The sequence below is a fragment of the Alexandromys fortis genome, unplaced genomic scaffold (assembly GCF_014885135.2).
Source record: "Alexandromys fortis isolate MF-2015 unplaced genomic scaffold, M_Fortis_MF-2015_v1.1 scaffold_409, whole genome shotgun sequence".
Classification (NCBI taxonomy): Eukaryota; Metazoa; Chordata; class Mammalia; order Rodentia; family Cricetidae; genus Alexandromys; species Alexandromys fortis.
In genome coordinates, this window is record NW_026068317.1 from 306974 (window position 1) to 318711 (window position 11738).

The following is an 11738-nucleotide window of genomic DNA, read 5'->3' on the forward strand; positions in this document are numbered from 1 at the left end:
CCTCCCTCCCCTCCTTCCTTCCCCCCTTCTCCTCTCTCTCTCTCTCTGTCTCTCTCTCTGTCTCTCTCTCTGTCTCTCTCTCTCTCTGTCTCTCTCTGTCTCTCTGTCTCTCTCTCTCTCTCTTTGAGACAGGGTTTCTCTGTGGCTTTGGAGCCTGTCTTGGAACTAGCTCTTGTAGTCCAGGCTGGTCTCGAACTCACAGAGATCTGCCTGTCTCTGCCTTCCAAGTGCTGGTATTAAAGGCGTGGGCAACCACCACCCAACTACTTAACTTACTTGCTATCATAGCTACAGGAAACTGAAACTCTAATTATTTAGTGTTTAACTCCATCCAAGACTGAAATGGAGTTAATATTCCATAACAACAGAGACACTGAGCTACCTGTACCATCACCAAGTTCTTTTACAATATTGAACTACCCATTTTCAGCATAAAGGAAGGCTTTTCTCTGAAGTGGGAAATTTGAAGGACTATCCTACCTTGCATTGGCAAAGTTCATCAGTCACTTTCCTTTGTGTCCTGTAGAATGTCTTTGCTGATAGTGATCACTTGTCAAGATTTTAGAAGTCTTCCTTGATCAAATCTGACCAGTGTCATTCCTTAAGAAATCCACAGCATTTACTCTTCTGTGGAAACAAAACCTCTTCTCAAAAATATTTTTTATTTTCATATAAGAGATACATTTGAAATATATTTTAAAGTTAAGATAACTTGACACAATAAAAGAGTAAATCATTTAGCAAAATGAGGTACAGACCTAAACAGAAAGCTCTCAGCAGATGAATTGCAAAAGGCTGAGAGATACATAAGGAAATGCTCATCATGCGTAGCTATCAGAGAAATGCACATAAAAACAGCTCTGAGATTCGATCTACACATGTCTGGATGGCCAAGAACAAAAGCACAGATGATGGCTTAAGCTGTAGAGGATATGGCGTAAGGGCTACACTCCTCTATTGGTGGTCTTCTAAACTTGTGCAGCTGCTTTGGAAATCAGTATGGTGATTTCTCACAAAAAATAGGAAACAAATTACCCCAAGACCCAACAATACTGCTGTTGGGTATATACCGTAATGACATTCAATCATACCACAAAAACATGTGCTCAACTATGTTCATAGCAGCATTATTTGTAATAGCCAGAACCTGGCAACAACCTATGGTGTGGGAAGTAATTTTGTATATGTGTTGCTTTTATTACTTAATGAATAAAGAAGCTGTTTTGGCCAGTGGCTTAACAAAATATAGCTAGGTAGGAAAACTCAACTAAATGCTGTGAGAAAGAAGGTGGAGTCAGAAAGACACCATAGAGCCACCAGAGGAAAAAGATGCAAGCTACCAGCCACAACTTTGCCAGTAGGCCACAAGCCTCATGGTAAAATATAAAATAATAAAAACAGGTTAATTTAAGAGATAAGAATGAGCTAAAAATACACTTAAGCTATTGGCCAAAAAGTATTGCAAATAATATCACTTCTCGGTGTTTATTTTGGCACTGAGCATCTGGGAACCAATGAAATGCCTCCAACAACAAACCCAGATGCTCCTCAACTAAAGAATGGATAAAGAAAATGTGGTACAGTTTTACAATGGAGTACTACACAAAGATAAAAAATAATGACATCTTGAAATTTGTAGGCAATTGATGTATCTAGAAAAACAACATATTGAGTGAGGTAACCCAGACCAGAAAAACAAATATAATTTGTACTTAGTCATAAGTGTCTTTTAATCATAAAGTAAAGAAAATCCAGCCTAGAAGCTACAATACCAGAGAAACTCAACAGAAGACCCTAAGAAAGACATACATGGTTACACACACACACACACACACACACACACACATATATGTATATATGATGGTGAAGAAGACATGATTTCTGACTAAATCAGCAGTGTGGGGGTCAAATGAAAAGGTAGAAGAAGAGGGGGGAAGGGAGTGGAGTGGAGAAAAATGTAAAGCTCATTAAAAACCATAGTAACAAAAATATAATCCAAAGTACTTGAATTGGTTCATTATACAGTGCTGTTTATAATCCCATGTCTTCTACCAGCTGCCTCTTGCCCATCAGTCATCAAAAAGTTCAAAATCAATGCAATACTATTCAGAATCCTGACTCCCTGGATATTTCTCATCTTTACATGCTTTTTTTAAAAAAAAATTTCTATCAGTGTTGCTGTCTTTTTAAAAGACTTTACTATTTTCTAAATCTATTTCTTTCTATAAATGCCTATACCTATTTTCTTTCCTTAAGACTGCAAATTATAAAATACATTGGAAACTTTTTTACAGATTTTTTCAATCTGAACCTGTTTAACTGAATATCATTTAGCTTTTTTTTTTTTTTTTTTACAACAAAAGTCTTTAAACTGCTATACATCCTTTACTTCCCCTGTTAACTTTGGCTGCAGGCTCCTGCTTCTCTGTTCACGAAAACCAAGCACTAAGCTTGCAGCCAGGTAGAAATTGTGTTTCAGGAATTACATTTTACCTTCATATCACTAGGAATCTGATTTTTGTTCTTCTGTAGCTATTTACTTATTTATTTATTCATTTATTCATTCATTCATTTATTTATTTGGTTAGAATTTTTATGTACCAACTGCTCAAGGACTTCTGTAATGCAGAAACTCTTAAAGGAAACATGAATTTTGATTCCCACATTGGGCACCAAAATGTATTCAGTTGATTCTGTCTTTCTGGGAACAAGACACCCAGCTTCCAAATAAACCACAGAGCTTTATTATTATTTAAAAATCTTTCGCCTTAATGTCTCTTGTTTCTAGCCATTTTTTTTTAACATAAGTTATTCCATCTACCTTTTGCAACTAGCTTTTTGTCTTTTTCTATTCTCTACACCTTTCTTTACTTCTTACTCTCTATCTTGTTGTATAGCTAGATGTCTGGCCCCTGGTGTCCCATCTTTTTCTTGTTCCTCCTTCCTTTTTTTCTCCCAGATTTCTCCTCACTTTTATTCTCTCGGCCTTCCAGACTTTCATATCTTTTCCTGATAAGCTATTGGCTGTTCATCTCTTTGTTATCAAAATCAGGTGCTTAAGACAGGCAAAGCATTGGAGCTTCACCAGAGTTAAAAATGCAACAAAAAGGAATGCAACAGATCTTTGCATCATTGAATTATCTAAAGCATGATAAGCTATTGGCTGTTCATCTCTTTGTTAGCAAAATCTGATGCTTATGACAGGCAAAGCACTGGAGCTTCACCAGAGGTAAAAAATGAAACATAAAGGAATGCAACAGATCTTTGCATCATTGAAAGAAATTATCTACAGCATAAGTAAATATAACACATTTTAAAATAATAAATTTTGCAATAGCCTACCTGAGTTGCATTTTGAGACCACATTATGTTGAGATACCTAAGCAATGAGACATCTTTCATGGAGAGCAAGCTATCTACAGAGATTGAAGGTAATCCAAGAGAGAGATGTATGAGAAGTTACATGGATAGGGCTATCTCAGTCCTTTGAAATTGAAGTTGCATGCATCTGAGATAGAGCTTCAGGATTTGATGTTTGTTCTGTGGTGCTTCAGTCTTGCCTTGGTCCAATCTTCCCTCACTATATTTCCATTTTTTCTCTTTTGGAATGTGAATGGTACTCTGCCATTGTATGTTAGAAAGATGTAACACATTTTTTTCTTTTAGAAGATGTCACTATCAAGCGATTGTCTTTAGTTTCACAAAAGACTTTGGGCATTTAAACTTTGTAGGGGCTTTTGCCAACTATAAAGATCATTGAAGTGACTAAAGCATATTCTTCATGGATGACCTTGAGCCTTTAATAACTTGGGTCAAAATGTTGTTGATTAAATCAAAAACCTCCCCAAACAGGAAGATGAATTTGAGCATGTATCATTTTTCAGGGACTTTCTGCTGATTGCTTGTGAAATCATTAGTAGGAGGAGACTATCTGGATGAAATTCCTCATAGGGAATGTGATATGAGTCTCTATTGCCTCAATCTATTTCCTGTTCTTTGTGTACTGTGTTATGTTTGCTATTAATCAGTAAGCTTCTTTCATGTGCTGTCATGCCTTCACCACCATTACAGTAGTGTTACATAAAATTCAGTATAAATAATACAGAATAATGATATTCTGTGATAAGGCAGTTTAGTAACCTTCTGTTTGAATCTTCTTGTTTGTAATTTTTTGGAAACAATATTTATCCATGTAGCCCTAGCTGTACTGAAAAATAGTTCTGCACACCACTCTGGCCTCAGTCTCAGCTCCTCTGACTCTGTATCCCAAGTGCTGTGACTAAAGGTGGGCTAACATTCCTTTCTTTTGCTTTTATATTATTGATTGATGGTTTTGTCTCTGTCAAACATATGCTATTGTACTGAGATTCCCCCTTATCTTGAATGTAAAATTTGGAAGAAGGTATCATTTTGTTTCCCCAAATGACATGTATTTATGACAATAATGCCTTAGCCTTCTGATTCATTGGATTACAGGTGCATCACCTTATTTCTGCCTGTAATTGAAAATCAAAAAGAAAGTACTGACAATTGAGCCCACCTATATGCAAGATAGCGACTTCTCCTTAGTTTGTGCCCTCTCTCTTACCCTGTGTTGATTACTTGTGATAACATTTATATTGCTAAGGTTTTTAATGTCTCAATTTGTAACTTTTAAAATATACAGTGCCTTTTAGTAAAATTTTATTAATGTTAGAGTTTAAATTGGCACACTTCAGGGTTTTGGAAGATGAATACAAGCCTGGAGTGAATGCACAGTTCTGTATAGGAACTTCACCAAACACTTCTGTTTTTTTTTTTTTTCTATGATTTTTGTTTGTTCTTTTAGTGTTTTTTTTTTTTTTTGGCTGATTTATACATAGATAATAGGTTCTTAGTATGTAATTCTGACTGTCCTAGACATGATTGAATAGACTTGTCAGGCATTCAATTCAGAGGTCTCTGCCTTCTGAGTCCTGGAATTAGAGGCATGATCCAATGTACCCAGTTTACCCATTTTGTTGTTTGTTTTTGTAGGCACTTATTAATTGTTCATACAAATTTTTCCTACGTGTCCTCTGTACTGCTGATCTGTTTACCTGTCTCTCCATGTTTGTTTATAGGCATTTCTCTTGTAGGTGATATCCCATTCAAGGGGTAAAAAAATAATAATAGTGGTGAACCTCCTATTTAGCTTCTTTCAAAAGTTACTTGGTAACTAAATCATAATGTCTATGATATGGAATAATTGTGGGGAAATCCCAGAATTATGTGAGTATACTGTCAAAGAATTATACATTTATAATGTTGTCATCATGCTTTCTATTGTACATATGCACTGAAAATTTTAGAATGCAGTGACCTTTGATGATGTGCATATTGATTTCACTTGGGAAGAATGGACTTTGCTGCATCCTTTCCAGAAAAATCTCTACGAAGATGTTATGTTGGAGACCTACAGGAACCTCACTATTATAGGTAAGACTGAATTTTCTTTTATGTTTCAAATAAGGGGACAACAGTTCATTGGTTATTTATGTTCTCCAATTTGATAAAGAAAGAAGAGCAATGGGGTGAATAAATCAGGCATGGTTCTAAGTAAGGTTCAGAGAAGATAGCAACTAACATTTTGCATAATTTTGAATATTACATATATTTTCTGATACTATATTTTAGGTTACAGTTGGGAAGACCATAATATTGAAAAGCATTCTCCATGGTCTAGAAGATATGAAAGGTAATTTTCATGTGCAAGCTAATACAAATGTTCCTCTATAGAAACTGTGGTATGTAATGGAAGTTTTAAACAAAAACAACATAATAAAAAATGATACTTTATATGAGTGCATGAATGATAATTATATTGTCACAAAACCATGTACCTCAGTTTCAGCTGGATGAATTGCATTTGAAAGACACACTTTTAAGAAAGAAGCTAAGGAAACTGTCTTAACAGATATCACCAATTTAGTCATAGCATCATGAGATCTATGCTGTAAAATTGTCAATCAATTTCTTCCATTCCACTCATATTACAAAAATTATAAACACTGAAGTGGTGATAAGTATGTCTCCAAGACTTTCTAACATGCAAATTATCCATGTTGAAGGTTGTGTGATTTATATACTTGATGTGATTATGCTAAGTTTATTGAGGGTACAATTAGAGTCAAGAATGAAGGGGCAGTTATGGAGAAACCTTAATCTCTGTACCACAAGTCTATGATGACAGAGGATCAAACCATGTGACATTAATTTTTCCTTGACTAGGTATATCATATGTCATGCTGAATACAAGTCTTAATGAGCATAGGGATATGGAAAGACATATCATACTTCTCAGAATAATTAGAAGATATATAGCAGTCCCTATGTTAAGAATGCTTATGGAATATCAGTCAGGTATTCAAGTAATTGACTCAACATTAATACATCAAAAAATGCACATTACAGAAAATCCCCATGAGTAACAGACATAAGTAATACTTCCGTTTGTCCTAGCTCACTTATCAAATGTAGTCTCTTTAATAGTATAAAGAAATTGATAAATGCAATAAGGATATTAAAGATCTGAGCTTTTCCAATTCTCTTTAAATATGTGGAAAATTTTGTATAAAAATAATTATGTAAATGTGGCTCATGTAATAAAGGATTTTATTATCAAAGGTATCTTGAAAGTTGTAAAAAATCCTTAGTAAATGGAAACAGCATGAGTATAAACACAGTGATAAAACCTTAAGATCTAATTCCTTTTTAAATGTGGAACAAATTTAAAAATTATTTGATATAGTTATAAAGATTCAACAGTGTATTAAATGTGGTAACACTTTTTCATGTGCCATTTTTCTTGCAGGCATGAAAAAAGTCAAACTGGAGGGAAATCTTATGTATACCCTCAAAGTATTAAAGCCATTGCATATGACAGTCATCGTGAAAGGCAGAAAAGAACACATACTGAAGAGAAATCCTATGAATGTAATCAGTGTGGTAAAACCTTTGCACGTCACAGTCATCTTCAAATGCATAAAAGAACACATACTGGAGAAAAACCTTATGAATGTACTCAGTGTGGTAAAGCCTTTGCATGTATCAGTACTCTTCATAGACATATAAGAACCCATACTGGAGAGAAGCCCTATGAATGTAATCAGTGTGGTAAAGCCTTTTCCCGTAATAGTAATCTTGAAATACATAAAAGAATACATACTGGAGAGAAACCATTTGAATGTACTCAGTGTGGTAAAGTCTTTGTATGTTACAATAGTCTCCGAATACATGAAAGAATGCATACTGGAGAGAAACCCTATGAATGTGATCAGTGTGGTAAAACCTTTGCAAGGCACGGCCATCTTCAAATGCATAAAAGAACACATACTGGAGAAAAACCTTATGAATGTACTCAGTGTGGTAAAGCCTTTGCATATATCAGTACTTTTCATACCCATATAAGAACCCATACTGGAGAGAAACCCTACGAATGCAATCAGTGTGGTAAAGCGTTTGCCAGTCACCGAAATCTTGAAATACATAAAAGAATACATACTGGAGAGAAACCCTATGAATGTAATCAGTGTGGTAAAGCCTTTGTATGTTACAATAGTCTCCAAATACATGAAAGAACACATACTGGAGAGAAACCCTATGAATGTGATCAGTGTGGAAAAGCCTTTGCATGTCACAGTCATCTTCAAATTCATAAAAGAACACATACTGGAGAAAAACCGTATGAATGTGCTCAGTGTGGCAGAGCCTTTTCAGGTATCAGTACTCTCCATAGACATATAAGAACACATACTGGAGAGAAACCCTATGAATGTAATCAGTGTGGTAAAGCCTTTGCCCGTCACAGTAATCTTGAAATACATAAAAGAACCCATACTGGAGAGAAACCCTACGAATGTAATCAGTGTAGTAAAGCCTTTGTATATTACGGTAGTCTCCGAATACATAAAAGAATGCATACTGGAGAGAAACCCTATGAATGTATTCAGTGTGGCAAAGCCTTTACATGTAACAGTCATCTTCAAATGCATAAAAGAACACATACTGGAGAGAAACCCTATGAATGTACTCAGTGTGGTAAATGCTTTGCAAGTCAGAGTCATCTTCACATTCATGAAATAACACATACTGGAGAGAAACCCTATAAATGTACTCAGTGTGATAAAGCCTTTACATATCGCAGTGTTCTTCAAAGGCATAAAAAAACACATACTGGAGAGAAATCCTATCAATGTATTCAGTGTTATAAAGTCTTTGCATGTATCAGTACTCTACAAAGGCATATAAGAACACATACTTGATAGAAACCCTATGAATGTAATCAGTGTGGCAAAGCCTTTACCAGTCAGGATTATCTTCTCACTCATAAAAGAACACAAACTGTAGAAAAACCCTATGAATGCACTCAGTGTAGTAAATCCTTTGTATATAAGAATAATCTCTGAATACATGAAAGAACCACACTGGACAGAGAGAAAGAACCACACTGGACAGAGACCCTGTGTGTGTAATCAGTGTGGTAAAGCCTTTGTATGTAATCATTATCTTCAAATGCATAGATGAACAAATAAAGGAGAGAAACCCTATAAATGTAATCAGTATGGTAAAGCCTTTGCATGTCACAGTGATATTCAAAGACACAAAACACATACTTGAGAAAAATCCTTTGAAGGTAATTATTGTGGTAAAGTCTTTTGCAAGTCGCAGTCATCTTCAAAACCAAAAGAACACATACTGGAGAGAAACCCTATAAATGTAATTAATGTAATAAAGCCTTTGGATATTGCAGTGTTCTTCAAAGGCATAAAATAATACATACTTGAGAAAATCACTATGAATGTATTCAGTGTTGTAATGCCTTTTCATGTCACTGTCATTTTCAAATGCATAAAAGAACACATACTAGAAAGAAACCCTATGAATGAATGTAATCAGATGGTAAAGCCATGAATGTCATGGTCACTTTCTGATGCACAAAACAGCACATACTTGATAGAAACCCTATGAACATACTCAGTGTGGTAAAGTCTTTGGCATGCCACAACCATCTCCTTATATGGAGAGAAAACCTATAAATATAATCTGTGTGATAAAGGTTTGCAGTAGTAGTTATCAAATGCATAAAAGTACTCCTACTGGAGAAAAACCCTATGTATGTAATCAATAATGTAAAGTTTTTGCATGCCCCAGTCATCTTGAAATGCATAAAAGAACACATACCTTAGAGAAAGACATGAATGTAATCAGTGTAGTAAATCATTTGCATATCTCAATGGTCTTCAAAGGCATAAAAGAACACATGAGAGAAATTCTATGACTATATTTAGTGTGTTACTGCCTTTTATGTCACAATAGCTTTTGAATACATTAAAGAACCTGTATTGGCCAGAAACCCAATGAATGTACTCATTGTGGTCAAACCTTTGCCTGTCAAAAAGTCTATAAAAGAGTAAATGAACACATACTGGAGAACACATAATCTGAGGATTAGCATGTATTCACCCACTGAGAACTCCTTAATATTCTATTCATACTCTGTCTTGATGTAATTCATTATCAAGTCACAGTACAAACTGGAGAACACATACTCTGTGAATTACCACGTGTTCATGTCACTCACTGAGAATTTAATAGTTTACTCATACCCTGTTTTGATGTAATTCTATATCAAATTGCTATAGACACATGAAGGCTCCCTCTCAACTGCTTGTGAAGGCCCAAAATTAGAGCCTGTTTTTATCCTAACAGATATTCAGAATATCTAAATGTACTTTCAACCTCTCTCTCTCTCTCTCTCTCTCTCTCTCTCTCTCTCTCTCTCTCTCTCTCTCTCTCTCTCTCTCTCTCTCTCTGTAATATGAGGTTACCTGCCAAGTGGTTGCCTTTGGGATATTTGAGCTAGAGTGGTTTTAGTACCTAAACAACATAATGCTAATGCCTTGATGCCTCAAAGTGTTAAAACAATTGACTTTTCAAGTTGTCCTTTGTATCATGTTAAAGAAGTTGTTTTTTTTTTTTTTTACATTCTTCTTGCTTTTGTATTGGGGTATAGTAGTTTATGGAAAATTAAACATGGACAATTTCAATATTCATTGGAATGCTCTCCCAGTATTTTTTTGTTATTAAAAATATGAAATTTTTTACTAATATATCTAAATCCCCGTGCCTGTACCCTAGTAAGGTGTTTTTATTTAGGCCAGTTCCCAACATATGGTGCCCAACGTAGGATGGTCACTAACATATAGTGTGCCACAATGTGGGGCTAACCAGTGAACCCTGAAATAAACATAAGTGTGGCCAGGTGTACAAGATAATATGTGAGGGAACCCACAAGAATACTCTGTACCAGATCCACAGCCACTGATTTTGAAGGGTCTTTATCTCCCAAGTGGTGCGTGGGAGGTTTCTCTTGCTTCTGCTGATACCAAGCTAATAAACACTCAGTTTCCTCACTAGTCTGTCAAGTTTTCATCATGTTTTCCCAGAAATACAAAGAGAAAAGATGGAGTCTGGTTTGTCTTTACATCACATGTGACAGACACCTGGCATTAAAAATAGAAAACAAATACTTAACAAATCACTAACATTCCTAACCTACTCATTTTTTTTTTTTTTACAAGCTCAATAGCACTAACCATAGCTAAGCAAATACACACAGATGTTATTCCTTATCTGGGAGCCAGCACAACAGCAATCTCATGGTTGGGAAAACACATGGCCATGCTGTGTCCTGATGACAAATGACTCCTTTAAAGGTATGGTCAGTCAATGGAGAAGACCTCAAGACAGGATATGGTAATCTGTGGTAGCTGGGCACAGTTACTGAACTGACACATTTCTCTAAGGACTCAGCAAGGGTCAGGGTCCCAAGGTGCCTCCTGCCTGAATGAGGTTGTATTTTTCTACAAAGAATATACAAGTTTCTTGAAGCCAAAAGGAAAGAGCATTGGTATGTTGTAATATTTTTTTTTAATATTTCAAGATTTATTTTATGTGTTCCTTGACATTACCTAGGAATATGTGTGTTGCACAATCTTAGAAGTATAAATAGGTTATGGGCACATTTTCTTTACCCAATTCAGTCCTATTCATCACTGATACCTTTTTTCAAACTGGATGTATAAACATGGCTGTTGAGGCCATTAGTGGGCTCATATATGTATACTTAATTGCTCACTACTTTGCACTGGAGAATAAATTATGGGGTTCATCTCTAGAAAAAAACTACTTTTCTCACCCTGGGCAGTTAAAAATTACTGATAGCTCTTCACCTAGTGTCAGGGTTCTACAAGAGCTCCACCATCCCAATTGGTATATCTTTTTTTTTTTTTTTTTGTCATTCAGGTCTTCTTAAGCCATATTGTTGAATTTTTATGATCGTAGTTCTTTCATTTTTATAAGACACACTCTCAGAGAAGACATCCTGGTTTCATTGCTCTTCCACACACTCTTCTGAATTGTTCTCTGAGCCTGAGGTGTGAAACTGGTGTTACAGGTATAAAGGGTTTAACTTTTTTCTTCTATCAATTGATATTTTAATTGTTACACCAATATATAATTGATCCATTTTGACATAATTTTTATATCAAGTGAGAGATCAAGATGAGTTGCCTAATTGTTTGTTGGATATCTAGTTTTGATATTTGTAAATGAGTCTGTATTTTCTCTGACATATTTTTGTGAACTTTGTATAAAAGGATTGAGCTGTAACCTTTTGAATAAATGTCTATGTCCTCTATTGAGGAGGCTGCTTGTTT

General features: G+C 35.3%; 1 protein-coding gene across 1 annotated transcript in view; it reads left to right on the forward strand.

Moving 5' to 3' along the window:
• The window catches only part of LOC126495122 (zinc finger protein 431-like), a 71132-nt gene extending 59413 nt beyond the window's left edge, over positions 1-11719 (forward strand). Inside the window, 3 exon segments of the mRNA XM_050132716.1 lie at positions 5656-5716; positions 6833-8185; positions 8187-11719. Coding sequence (XP_049988673.1) covers positions 5656-5716; positions 6833-8185; positions 8187-8268 — 1496 coding nt within the window. The 3' untranslated portion in view covers positions 8269-11719.
• The last annotated feature ends 19 nt before the right edge of the window (positions 11720-11738 follow it).